General features: G+C 50.8%; 1 protein-coding gene across 1 annotated transcript in view; it reads right to left on the reverse strand.

Annotated features, from left to right (window-relative positions):
* Positions 1–13,957, reverse strand: part of LOC115082164 (G patch domain-containing protein 2-like) — a 62,341-nt gene extending 48,384 nt beyond the window's left edge. Inside the window, exon 1 of the mRNA XM_029586421.1 lies at positions 13,276–13,957. Coding sequence (XP_029442281.1) covers positions 13,276–13,925 — 650 coding nt within the window. The 5' untranslated portion in view covers positions 13,926–13,957. The remainder of the gene's footprint in view (positions 1–13,275) is intronic.
* Between the last annotated feature and the right edge of the window lie 655 nt (positions 13,958–14,612).

Consider the following 14,612-nt stretch of genomic DNA (forward strand, 5'->3'; position numbering starts at 1 on the left):
ACACCGTAGCCTAAACTGGCCTAAAGAAATAAAAAAGAACCGACCCTGACGGAGTACCAGAACCAGGGCAGGCAGGGCTGTGACCGCACCTGCACCATCTACTGGAGACAGAGTAAGACTGAGGGGCTGTGACTGGCACAGGGGCATATATGGCTCCGCCCACAAGTTTTAGTCTGTCTCCATCTACTGGTGCGGAGTCACAACCCAGGTGTCCTGGACTGATCCTGGTACGTACAGGGAAATTGGAATTCCTCCGACCTCGGATCCCAGTGGGATAGTAAAGCTGTTTGTAACGGACGCATATGCGCGAAAGCCCAAGGGACCAACTCCAGAGTGAACGCCATGGATCCAAGGACTTGTAAATAATCCCAGGCTCTGGGAATTGGGAGGCCCAGAAGACGACAAACTTGAGACTGCAGCTTGTCCACTCACTCTGGCAGAAGGAAAACCTTGCCCACTCGGGTATCGAACCTAGCACCCAGAAAATCCAGAATCTGCGATGGAATAAGACGACTTTTGGCATAATTGACGACCCAACCAAGCGATGTCAGTCTGTCCAGAACCCTGTACACAGAGCTCCTCTGACTTCGCTTGGATGAGCCAATCGTCCAGGTAAGGGTGAACCAACACCCCCCTTCCCTGCCACCACCACCATGACCTTGGTGAATGTCTGTGGCGCCATCGCCAGACCAAATGGCAGGGCACAGAACTGGAAATGCCTGCCCAGGATCAGGAAATGAAGGAACTTCTGATGTTCTTTGCGGATCCCGATGTGCAGGTACGCTTTTATCAGGTCTAGCGAGGCCAGGAACTCGCCACTGCACACCGCTGCAATGACAGACTGCAGGGTCTTCATTCGAAAATGGGGTACCTTGAGATCCAGAATGGGCCGAAAAGAACCGTCCTTCTTTGGCACCACAAAGTAGATGGAATAGCGTCCCATTCCCTGCTCTTCCTCGGGAATGGGTAGAATAGCCCCTAGGGCAGAGCTTTCCAAACTTTTCATGTTGGTGACACACTTTTTAGACAAACATAATTTCGGGACACAGTAATTAGTCTACTAGCAAACCGGAGGTTAAAGGTTAAACGAACGAAATGTATTTCGACAATTTACGTATGTTTCCTTAAATATATACATAAATAAAATGTTTCACGACACAACCTATCTTGTGAAAACCTTTCGTTTATATTAAAAATATATAATAATCCAAGATTAATGTTATTGTTATAATTTATGAGTAACAATAATAAAACAAAGTTATTGTGTTATTCAATTTACCTCTTTAATGAGATATATGAGCTTGATGGGATGAGCACAGCTTTTGAATATTTGGTGTTAATAAGAAAGTCCAAAGGGTCTTCTGCATAATTTTAAAAAGCTGGCCAGTTTCACACTATAAAATTATTTGATAGACTCATTCACCTAATTCTATATGGCTATGAGAGTGAAGTCTGGAATATATAGGAAGGAACAGAATGTCAATATAAATCCTGCACCTCCAGTTCTGTAACTCTGTGCATCCACTGAAATTCCCCCAACAATGGAGCTTGGATGTTTCCCTTAATATAAACCCTGCACCTCCAGTTCTGTAACTCTGTGCATCCACTGAAATTCCCCCAAACAATGGAGCTTGGATGTTTCCCTTACAGCTCATCATACTAAAAGATATTTTCAAATTCTGGTGTCACCTCACAGTAACAGCAGCACAAACACCTTCCACTGCTAGGCACATTGTGAACTAACACAAAACCTCGCAAAAAAGACTCTCAAAATCTATACTGCAATCCCATTGTAACATAACAGTAATAACACCAAGGACTCAAACAACAATAACCCTACCTGTGAAAAAGCAAGGGTAAATATTACACTGGGTCCTAGAATACAAATACACCACCTACTGAGGAAACAAAACAAACCCGATTGCTCTAGATCCCTATGCTAGCAGAATCTCTCATCATGGTCACACACACAGAGCAGAGACAGACCCTCACCAAATACAGAATACAAAATAAAGGAGCACAAATTAGAAAAAACTGAAATGGAAACCCCAAGAAGCCAGACTCTGTGTATTAACAATGGAAAAACAGAACCACCATTCCTCATAAAACAAATAAAATCAAGAAACATAAAGCATCAGTTATAATAGTAAAACCATAGTAATAAAAGAATATTTTAAAACTGATAAATAAAATTTCTATTAATTAAAATCATATACTTTATGACACCCGGCCATGGGGTGCCGCGACCGGCGCTCATAACAATTTAAGACTAATCGGAGAAAATTCTTTTTCACTCAACACACAATAAAGCTCTGGATGGATCTGCCAGAGGATGTGGTTAGTGCAGTTAGTGTAGCTGGGTTCAAAAAAAGGTTTGGATAAGTTCTTGGAGGAGAAGTCCATTAACTGCTATTAATCAAGTTGACTTGGGGAATAGCCACTGCTATTAATTGCATCAGTAGCATGGGATCTTCTTAGTGTTTGGGTACTTGCCAGGTACTTGTAGCCTGGTTTGGCCTCTGTTGGAAACAGGATGCTGGGCTTAATGGACCCTTGGTCTGACCCAGCATGGCAATTTCTTATGTTCTTACTTTTACAATTTCCCAAAAACCAATAAAATATTTAAAAACAGCACATATATCAAATAACACCCAATAATTAAAACTAATAAGGATTTTAAAAAGCCCCTGCTGTCCATACGTGGGAGCTCTTGATTTCCAGTCACCCCCTGATATTGTCCAGGATTAGGAGGTTATCCTCTCTCTCTCACACATACTCCCATGTCCATTCTCTCTCACACATACACTGTCACATACATACACATTCATGCTCTTATACCCACCATAACTTCTCGCTCTCACAGACACTGACACACTCTCAAGCTCTAAGACACTCTCTCCCCCTCCACACACACCTCTCCCACACACACACTCTTACTCCCCTGGATTTTCTCATACACACTCATGCTCTCACTCTCTCTGGCTCCCTCACATACACACAAACACACACCCAGGCAAGTTCCCAGTCATTCTCACACACTGAAACTGACCCCCAGGCATGTACACATTCATTCTCACACAAACTGCCCCCCAGGCAGGCACCAATTCATTCTCACACACACATACACCACACACAGGCAGGCACCTATTCTCACACATACAAACCCCAGGAAGACACCCATTCATTCTCATACACAGACACACCCTCAGGCAGGCACCCATGCATTCACACACGTACACCCCCAGGCAGACTCCCACTCATACACATGCACACACTAAAGGCAGACCCCCTCTCTTTTGCCAGCAACCTCGGAGCCTCCCTCATTCCTCTGCTGCCACTGTCACTGATGCCACATGGCTATTTGGGAGGCGCTGATTGCTGCTACTGACACTGAAGCCCATTCTGCTGCCTCCTCTGTGCAGGCCCCGTGGGCTTCCACTTTCTCCATGTTGATCTCGTACATTGTGAGATCCGCATAGAGAAAGTGCTACTCTTGCACATTTCCAAAGATTACATGTGCCAATCACTAAAAAGTAATTTATTTTTTTTTTACCTTTGCTGTCTGATCTTAGTTTTCTAATCGGTTGGTCACAGGATTTTTTTGTTTCCACCTTCCCTTTTCTTATTCTTTTGCCAATTCCTTTCATATTGTCTTTTTTTCTATTTCTTTTCTCTCCATCTATCTTCTTCCCTCAAACATACAGTCAGGTTCTCATTCTCACATGCTTTCTCTCTCTCTCTCTCTCTCTCACACACACACAGGCTCTCACTCTCACATGCTCTCTCTCATACAATCATTCATACAGTCTCTCTCTTGCAAATGCTGTCTGACTCTCACACACCCAGGCTCTCTCTCACTCCCACATGCTGTCTTCCTCTCACACACCCAGGCTCTCTCTCACTCCCACATGCTGTCTTGCTCAAGCACAGACTCTCACTGTCACATGCTCTCTCATATACAATCATTCATACACAGTCTCTCTCTTGCACATGCTGTCTGACACACACCCAGGCTCTCTCTCACTCCCACATGCTGACTTGCTCAAGTACAGACTCTCACTGTCACATGCTCTCTCATACAATCATTCATACACACAGGCTCTCACTGGCACATGCTGTCTCTCACACAGGCTCTCACATGCTGTCTCTGCAAACATTCAGGTCCTCACTCCCGCACACAATCTCTCAACTCATCTCAATCTCTCAACTCATCTCATACACGCACTCTACGGGCCCTCAGCCTCTCTCTTACCTCTGGGCTCCTCTTCACGGGTCGCTGCAGGATGGGCTCTGCAGCGGCCCTGTTCTTCGCAGGCCAATCCACAGCAGCGGCATCCTCTTCTTCGCGGGCCGATCCGCAGTGGGGACCCTGCTACCGGGCCTCCTCCTCCTCTCAGCCCGCTGCTCCTCTTCTGCACGTGGCTGACGCTCCTCCTCCTTCCTGCCCGTGCGGCTCCGGCAATATTTTTCTTCCGGGGCCGCGTGGGCATGAAGGAGGAGGAGCCCCTGCGTGACCTTTTTCTTTGAGCCGTGGTGACGTAAGCTCCACCACGGCCCTGCCGATCTTCCTGCTGTGTGTCTCCGGCACACAGCCCAGCCCAGCGAAACGTCACTGCTCAGCCGCCAGTGGGATGAGCTCCACCGGCGGCCGCATTGGCTCCCATTTGCCGGTGTGTCACGTGCACCGAGCTTGCGCGGCACACCTCAGGCAACACAAACTTTGGAAAGCTCTGCCCTAGGGACTGCAGCCTGTGGTGGGTCTGAAGGACAATTTGCCGCTTTGCTGGGGAGCCGCAGGGTGAAAGCATAAGGAAATCTCGGAGAGAACAAGCAAATTCTAAAGCGTAACAGAGTCTGATAATGCTTAGAACCCACTGGTCCGACGTAATCTTGACCCATTCCTCGTGAAAGCAGGACTCGGGTATTGCTGAAAGCAGTCTTCTCTCTCTTCTCTGCATATGCCCTAATCAATTCCCTTCATTATATTTGTTTTCAAAGTCAAAGCTCAATGGCGCTGTTCAATGAGCCGCTGAGGCACCAGGCCACGCTAGCGTTTTAGCCCGACATGGGGGAACCACTTCCCACAACTCACCTCAGCTCTCAGTCCTTATATATTATCGATCTTACTCTTTCATTTTTCAATTGCTCCTAGTACGCTGCATATATCCTTCTTGGAAAAAATGGTGCATCAGTAATCCCCGAGTGGTGGACTGTTCCCACTTTTTAGACAAAAATTCACAATGAACTTTTTAAAAAAATTGTTTAAGTAAAAAAAAAAAATGTATTCTTTTTTTGGAGTAAACAATGAATAAATTAATATCAGGGGGACGGTGGTTTGTTCGTGAGGGTAACCTGGATGGTACTCTTTAACGTTTATGAAACAACCACTCTCCTCTTAATCAATTTTAGTCTTAAAGAAAAATGTGTGAATTTTTTACTTGGATATTGATATTTATAATGGAAAAGTAAAGGAAATATAAAAAAGAAAAAACAGAGAAGAAAAATTGTGACAGTGGGTTTTTGAATGGGATTTTGGTGAATTCTGCCTACGTTGGTGGATCTTGGGGTTGGTGTGTATACAATACTTGGCTAGAGACCCGCGGTGGCTTTCTTTGCCAGATTCGCATAGCCCCATCCAGAGTATGGAACAGGTAGCAAAGACGGGGCAACGCATTCACTTTTACATGAGCTCTGCGACCTTTCCCATCTGTCCATGTCTCGCTGAATTTCAGCCGTACAACCCTTCCAAGTTAGTGCCAGTCTTGACTCCCAGATATTTTATATATTGGGTAATGTCCTGCACACCTCTGTATACTGAGACGTTCAAAACCCCCGATTTATCGGCATTTATTTTGAACCCAGACGTTTTGCCAAATGTGCTAAGTTCCTCCCATAGCACTTTTAAAGAGTCCTCTGGTTCAGAGATAGTAAACAAGAGGTCACCAGCAAAGAGTGAAATCTTATAGTCAGTCCCTCCTATCTGTGGATGTACCCATACTCTCACCACAAAGGGTTCTAGTGTGAGGGCAAACAGATTGGGGACAAAGGACACCCCTGCCGACTTCCCCTTTTGACATCGAATGGCGTGGAATATGCTCCATTGATTTTGATTCTGGCTTGTGGGTTCCCATACAATTTCTGCACCAGTGAACGAATTTGTCTCCCAGTCCCATGACCTCTAAAACTCAAAATAAGTAGGGCCAGTGAACCCGATCGAAGGCCTTTTCTGCGTCAATCGTGAGTAGCACTGCCGGGATCTGTTTCGTCTGTGCCCACCACATCAGCTCCACCACCCTCTGAACGTTATCTGATGCTAACCGTCTGGGGATAAACCCTGATTGATCATTCATTACTAATAATGGCTCCACCTTCCCCAAGCGCACTGCTAGGGCTCTCACAAGTATTTTAAGGTCAATATTAATCAGCGAGATCAGTCCGTATGAACCACACAGTGTATGAGCCCTCCCTGGTTTTGCTAGCACCGTTATACCAGCTGTGTTGGCTGACTGTGGTATCGTTCCCTCGGATCTCAAATCGTTATACATAGACAGCAATGGTTTAATCAGCTCCGAACCGAATACCTTACAGTATTTTGCAGTAAACCCATCCAACCCGGGGCCTTCCCTGTTTTCAGCTCTTTGATAATGTGCAGGATCTCCCCCTCCGTCAAATCTGCATTAAGAGCATCGCGATTTCAACCCCCCTCAAATATTGGTCAATCCCCCGTCTGATCAGTCTGGGGTTCGGAGTTCAGAAAGTGTTCTATAGAATCGGGCAAATCGCTGGTCCTATTTCAGCCTGGGACCCTTGATTTTAGTGATGTGTGTTTGAGAGCTTCTCTTAATTTCCTCGCCAGAAGGCTTCTCTAAGTGATGTGCTACTCTGTCTGTGTCCAGCACGCTAAGTTCCCTTCTCGCTTCAGTCAGACGACGAAAGGCGTTCTCTTATGCCGTGACTCTAATCTAGAAATACACTCCAACAGGGAGAGCCGACTGCTGTCTTTTTCCCCTTTTAAGTGAGCCGCCCTGGAAACACATAGTCCCCGGACGTGTGCCTTAAGACTTTCCCACAGAATCCCGGGGAAACCTCACCATTATCATTATAATGCGGCAGGAACTCCTTGGTTTCATCTTTTATAACGCTCCACAAAAGTCTTACCTTCTAACATCCTATCGTTCAGGTCTCCAAAATTTAGTTCCCTCCCTGCCTCCCTTGTGCAAAACCGTAAGCCAAATAGGGGCATGATCAGACCATGTAATATTTCCCAGTTCAGCTTCTCTAACCAAGCCCACCAGCTCTTTGTCTATCAGGAAATAATCCAGGCGAGAATAGGTCTGATGTGAGTTGCGAGAAAAAGTACAGTCATGTGCCGTAGGGTTACATATCCTCCAGATATCTATGAGCCCCCTATCCTCTATCAGATGTTTAAGGGCTTGTCTGCTCGCCTTCCTCCCGAATTGGAGTTATCCAGATAGGGGTACCGGGTGATATTGAAGTCCCCTCCCAATATAAGATGGCTTTCCGACCATTTGCTAATGAGTTTTGATACCTTAGTCAAAAAGGAGGCCTGCCTTCACTTCCACATCCCTCACCACCGAGAGAACATCCACCACTAACGTATCAGAGAACAGGTTCCCCACGCCACAATATTTATTAAGGACTGTGGCCGCGGCTTGGAAACTTGTGTGTACTCATGTGACATTAACAGTCTCTCGTATCGCGTCGTAAGATGCGTCTCCTGACAGAATATCTCATCAGCTTTCTGTGATTTCATATCACAAATAAACACCTGCCTTTTGGTAGGTGAGTTTAAACCTTTCACATTAACGGAAACAAGTTTAGTGCTACCCAGAGCGTCGTCCCATCTCCTCCTTTACCCCCTGCCCCCCATGTACGCCAATCTTTCTATAACTAACCCCTCTGTATGGGCAGTTCCCTTGCTTCGCTCAATCCCCCTGATTAAGCTGGTCTTGGAAGTGATCCACCATCACAGCCCCTCCCCCATTCCAATCCACTTCCTCCCTTGTGGATACCCTCCATGAGAGTCCTGACGTCACACCGGGCCGCAGCCACTCTGCCACCCCATTCCCTAACCCCCCTGCTGCAAATCTGAAATAAGTGTCGTAGCAAACAAAATGGGGTTTATCCCCCCCTCATCAACTTCTAAATCAAGAACTCTTAACTTCTAGACGTAACTGTGTGTGTGTGTAAGGCACTCCACTGAAAGTCACAGTCCCATCCAAGACGCTCTCACCCTGGTAATGATGTGCTCCTGCCCTAGCCTGGGGCGTTCAGAGAACCGTCTCGCCTTTATCCACTCTTTTCCATCTTGGTCGTTCCTCCTTGTGTCCACCACTAATACTGTCAAGGCTCCCACTCTCGGTGGATCCTGTGGGTAACGTTCCCGCCGCTCGTAGTACGGCTTCAGCCTCCATGACCTTCTGCACTCTGGATGTTACGCCACTTATTGTGAAATGGAGGCCGAAGGGGAAAAGCCAACAGTATCTAATATTTTGATTACGTGATATGTGGACAATGTCCCGGAATTTCCTCCACTTCTTGACTGTAGCGATAGCCAATCTTGGAATATTTCAATCTGCTGTCCTTCCCAGGGTACAGTAAGCCTTGCCACCTTCTCTTTTACTGAAGCGTTATGAAAGCAGGCCACAAGGTCTCTCATCGGATTGCTGCGTGTTGCCCCCAAAGCTTCTGCGTGCTCTATCCAGCACCTCCGGTGCAGACTCTGTTCCATCCTCCGAAGACAGGAGCACAGCGCAAAGCTGTCAGCATATTCTTCTCCTTCAGGCACCCACGGACTCGGAGATCAACCCTACGGGCCCTGTTTTCTATGTCCTCAACGTGAAGTGCAAGCTCCTCCTGCGATTCCTCCCTTGCTCCTCCCGAAAGCTTGCTGACCTCTGTCTCCGCCTCTTCCACGCGTCGCCCTAGGTCCCCGATCTCACCTCTCATGTCTCCCAGGAGCTCTCAGATTTCCTTCCGGTACCGGGCCATATCGCCGCTAAGCTCCCGGAACCAAGTTTGGAACGCAGAGCGTGGCGGTAGGCGTATATCTGCTCTCTCCGCGTCCTCCTCAGCCATGCCCGGAGCCTCCTCGTGTCCTGTGTGGTCTCCATTTTGACATCAGGCCTGATCGCCACCCGCTACCACTGCCGAGGCGAATGAAAACAGGTTCAATCCAATTTTTTCTTGACGGATTGCCATAACAGGGTTGTAACACTCCTCCGTGTTCAAGTGGCGCTGGTTTTGAGGCATCTAAGCTGCTGATGGAGAGGATCTTTGGGGACTGGGGCGCTAGCTCCGTTCTTAGGCGGCCATCTTAGCGGGTGATGTCACCGCTCTCCAGTTTAAGACTGTTTTCCTCTTATTTATTTTTTTTGAGACTCCCAAACGGGTCAGGACCGCAGGTTTTGCACCACCTACATATGCTGGAGACAGAGAAACACTGAAGAGACGCAGGCTGCACTTGCCCTTAAGAGGGGGCACTCTCAAAGTTTTTCTCTGTCTCCATCTGCTGGAAGAGAGGCAAAACCCAGCTGTCCTGGACTGATCCGGGTATGCACAGGGAATGGGCAATGAATTTAATAATACTAATAAAAGACTTCTTTCCACGACTTACCGTCTTGCCTTTGTTCTGTTTGCCTTGGCTACGCTTGACCGTATTCCAGTTTGTTTTATTGGTCAAGTCATTAACAGGGCCCAGCAGTGAGTGACAGCCGAGCCAGGCACCCTGTGTGCAGGTCACTGACAGGGCCCAGCAGTGAGTGACAGCAGAGCCAGGCACCCTGTGTGCAAGTCATTAACAGGGCCCAGCAGTGAGTGACAGCCGAGCCAGGCACCCTGTGTGCAGGTCACTGACAGGACCCAGCAGTGAGTGACAGCACAGCCAGGCACCCTGTGTATAGGCAATTGATAGGGTCCAGGGATATCATTTTTCGTAGGAAAAGAAGTATAAGGACAAGAGGTTATAATATGGTGTCCGACAGAGACAAATGGATTCACCCCCTCTGCTGGAGACAGAGAAATACTGAGGAACTGCAGGGGGCACTGGGGGTTATGATGCAGCGTCAGCAAAGCTTTCCTCTGTCTCCATCTGCTGGCAGGGGGGAATGAACCCAGGAGTCTGGAATGATCCGGATCTGAGGGCCAGGGTGGAGGAAACCCAGAGACAGAGGAGTTAGGGGCACCTGGGCAAACGGAGCTGGTCATGCTGCCGATCTGCTGTCGGTGCGCTTGGTCTTACTGCGAGAGAACAGGCCGTCTTCTCGGCATTCAATTCCACTTTTCTACTTCAACTGGAGCATCTAACGTTTACAAACCATGGGCAGGGTAGAAAGCATTGAGAAAACTTAACTGCCAGCCCAAACCCTTAGGAACAGGAAAAACATTTATAGCTTTTTCTTGTTTTGGGATTATGTAAGATTTCTTCCTCTCCAGCCTTTCACCCCCATTTCCTCTCTTCTTCTGTAGCCCAGCAGGCACTTCTCCTCCAACCGGAAAAAGGCAGAGAGCGCGGGGGCTGGAAATACAAAGGGGAGAGTCGGGCAAAAGGCAGAGAGCGCGGGGGCTGGAAATACAAAGGGGAGAGTCGGGCAAAAGGCAGAGAGCGCGGGGGCTGGAAACACAAAGGGGAGAGTCGGGCAAAAGGCAGAGAGCGCGGGGGGCTGGAAACACAAGGGGAGAGTCGGGCAAAAGGCAGAGAGCGCGGGGGCTGGAAACACAAAGGGGAGAGTCGGGCAAAAGGCAGAGAGCGCGGGGGCTGGAAACACAAAGGGGAGAGTCGGGCAAAAGGCAGAGAGCGCGGGGGCTGGAAACACAAAGGGGAGAGTCGGGCAAAAGGCAGAGAGCGCGGGGGCTGGAAACACAAAGGGGAGACTCGGGCAAAAGGCAGAGAGCGCGGGGGGCTGGAAACACAAAGGGGAGACTCGGGCAAAAGGCAGAGAGCGCGGGGGCTGGAAACACAAAGGGGAGACTCGGGCAAAAGGCAGAGAGCGCGGGGGCTGGAAAACACAAAGGGGAGAGTCGGGCAATAGGCAGAGAGCGCGGGGGCTGGAAATACAAAGGGGAGAGTCGGGCAATAGGCAGAGAGCGCGGGGGCTGGAAATACAAAGGGGAGACTCGGGCAAAAGGCAGAGAGCGCGGGGGCTGGAAATACAAAGGGGAGACTCGGGCAAAAGGCAGAGCGCGCGGGGGCTGGAAATACCGGGGGAGACTCGGGCAAAAGGCAGAGAGCGCGGGGGCTGGAAACACAAAGGGGAGACTCGGGCAAAAGGCAGAGAGCGCGGGGGCTGAAAACACAAAGGGGAGACTCGGGCAAAAGGCAGAGAGCGCGGGGGCTGGAAACACAAAGGGGAGACTCGGGCAAAAGGCAGAGAGCGCGGGGGCTGGAAACACAAAGGGGAGACTCGGGCAAAAGGCAGAGCGCGCGGGGGCTGGAAATACCGGGGGAGACTCGGGCAAAAGGCAGAGAGCGCGGGGGCTGGAAATACAAAGGGGAGAGTCGGGCAAAAGGCAGAGAGCGCGGGGGCTGGAAACACAAAGGGGAGAGTCGGGCAAAAGGCAGAGAGCGTGGGGCTGGAAACACAAAGGGGAGACTCGGGCAAAAGGCAGAGAGCGCGGGGGCTGGAAATACAAAGGGGAGAGTCGGGCAAAAGGCAAAGAGCGCGGGGGCTGGAAACACAAAGGGGAGAGTCGGGCAAAAGGCAGAGAGCGCGGGGGCTGGAAACACAAAGGGGAGAGTCGGGCAAAAGGCAGAGAGCGCGGGGGCTGGAAACACAAAGGGGAGAGTCGGGCAAAAGGCAGAGAGCGCGGGGGCTGGAAACACAAAGGGGAGAGTCGGGCAAAAGGCAGAGAGCGCGGGGGCTGGAAACACAAAGGGGAGAGTCGGGCAAAAGGCAGAGAGCGCGGGGGCTGGAAACACAAAGGGGAGACTCGGGCAAAAGGCAGAGAGCGCGGGGGCTGGAAACACAAAGGGAGACTCGGGCAAAAGGCAGAGAGCGCGGGGGCTGGAAACACAAAGGGGAGAGTCGGGCAAAAGGCAGAGAGCGCGGGGGCTGGAAATACAAAGGGGAGACTCGGGCAAAAGGCAGAGAGCGCGGGGGCTGGAAATATCAGGGGAGACTCGGGCAAAAGGCAGAGAGCGCGGGGGCTGGAAATACAAAGGGGAGACTCGGGCAAAAGGCAGAGCGCGCGGGGGCTGGAAATACCGGGGGAGACTCGGGCAAAAGGCAGAGAGCGCGGGGGCTGGAATACAAAGGGGAGACTCGGGCAAAAGGCAGAGAGCGCGGGGGCTGGAAATACAAAGGGGAGACTCTGGCAAAAGGCAGAGAGCGCGGGGGCTGGAAATACCAGGGGAGACTCTGGCAAAAGGCAGAGAGCGCGGGGGCTGGCAATACAAAGGGGAGAGTCGGGCAAAAGGCAGAGAGCGCGGGGCTGGCAATACAAAGGGGAGACTCGGGCAAAAGGCAGAGAGCGCGGGGGCTGGAAATACAAAGGGGAGAGTCGGGCAAAAGGCAAAGAGCGCGGGGGCTGGAAACACAAAGGGGAGAGTCGGGCAAAAGGCAAAGAGCGCGGGGGCTGGAAACACAAAGGGGAGACTCGGGCAAAAGGCAGAGAGCGCGGGGGCTGGAAACACAAAGGGGAGACTCGGGCAAAAGGCAGAGAGCGCGGGGGCTGGAAACACAAAGGGGAGACTCGGGCAAAAGGCAGAGAGCGCGGGGGCTGGAAATACAAAGGGGAGAGTCGGGCAAAAGGCAGAGAGCGCGGGGGCTGGAAATATCAGGGGAGACTCGGGCAAAAGGCAGAGAGCGCGGGGGCTGGAAATACAAAGGGGAGACTCGGGCAAAAGGCAGAGCGCGCGGGGGCTGGAAATACCGGGGGAGACTCGGGCAAAAGGCAGAGAGCGCGGGGGCTGGAAATACAAAGGGGAGAGTCGGGCAAAAGGCAGAGAGCGCGGGGGCTGGAAATACAAAGGGGAGACTCGGGCAAAAGGCAGAGAGCGCGGGGGCTGGAAATATCAGGGGAGACTCGGGCAAAAGGCAGAGCGCGCGGGGGCTGGAAATACCGGGGGAGACTCGGGCAAAAGGCAGAGAGCGCGGGGGCTGGAAATACAAAGGGGAGACTCGGGCAAAAGGCAGAGAGCGCGGGGGCTGGAAATACAAAGGGGAGACTCCAGATGAATGCAGGTGCTTTGATTACTGAAGATGCAGGGGACCTGTCGGCCGCTAGGGAAGGGAGACGCACATTTTATGAGCTCACCATTCAGACATGTTCTCATCGGAGCCCTGCTTTGGGTCCTCAGCCTCACAGTCCATCCTCTCTTTCCTGGTCTCCTTGCCAAGAAAGTTCCTGCTCTCTAGGGGCTCACAGGAGCTGTGCCTTGATGACCCCCAGGGGGTGTTCTCCTTCCAGCGGGAAAGTCGCTGTTTCTTTGCAGCTTTGAACCTGCAGCCCCTGTCACAGCTCCACTCTGTCCCCTTCAATCTCTGCTGTAGACCAGCAGTCCCACGTTTAACTTTCCGCCGGCGCCGAGAAGGCCTACAGGAGGCGTTCTCAGGGAAAGAGTCCGATTCCTGCCAGGTGTGAAGCTTGCTGCGCAGCATGACGCTGAGGGACGGGTGTCTCCTGGAAGCCAGCATGTCGTCAGAGTCACTGTAGTTAATGCTGGCAGCAATCTCACGGAATTCCTTCGAGGTCTCGTCCAGGCTGGACTCCGATGCCTCGCTGTAGCAGCGGGGACGCTCTTGTGGGTGCGGAAATTCAGAGCGTCGCTTCCGATCTCGACGCTTGCGTAGCTGACGCCGCTGTTGTCGTGGGCTGAGAGCCATTTCCTCCCCCAGCTCCTCCATCTTGTTCTGCTCAGAGGTCTGCTCCAGAGCAGAGGCCAAATCCTGCACAAGTTCATCCATGAGTGAAGCCTGGAAACAACAGGGACAATGAGCAGTGACATAACGTGTACCAAAACACCCAGGGATGTATCTCCTTACTCTCAGCTGCCCTCACCTCCAAGGATGGGAGAGGTCTACAGCTTCCCCCTTCAGTACAGGACATCTAGGGCAAGGTTTCTCAAGCCAGTCCTGGAGTTGGGTTTGCAGGAGATCCACAATGAATATGCATGCAATGGAAGTAGTGCATAAAAATCTCCTATGCATGGCTGGATCAGTGATGCTCACCATTTTTCAAGTGAGAGCCACTTTGGCAAAAGATATCAACATGAGAGTCTGGCCTATTACCAGACAAAGTGGCCAGGGCCCTGCAGAATGGGGCAAGGGGAGAAGGCCCCTCCAGTGATACGGCCAGATGAACATGGTAACTCACAAATACTGCTCTCCCCCCCATACTCATCTCAAAACCTCACGCCCCCCCAGCTCCTCTAAACCACGGGACACCCTCTTCCCCAGCCGGTCTCAACCCCCACCCACCTTTCTCACCAGTCAGCCTCGTCATCCTATTCCCATCCTTAGCCTCTCCAAGGTGGCTCTCCACCCAGTTTGTTAATCCCTCCTCACCTTCTCCCGATGCTTTTGTGCCAGTGCCTCCTCTGGAACAGCTATTATGTTACCTTCTAGCACTGCATGACAGCAAGTGCAAACTGC

Source organism: Rhinatrema bivittatum, unplaced genomic scaffold (assembly GCF_901001135.1).
Source record: "Rhinatrema bivittatum unplaced genomic scaffold, aRhiBiv1.1, whole genome shotgun sequence".
Classification (NCBI taxonomy): Eukaryota; Metazoa; Chordata; class Amphibia; order Gymnophiona; family Rhinatrematidae; genus Rhinatrema; species Rhinatrema bivittatum.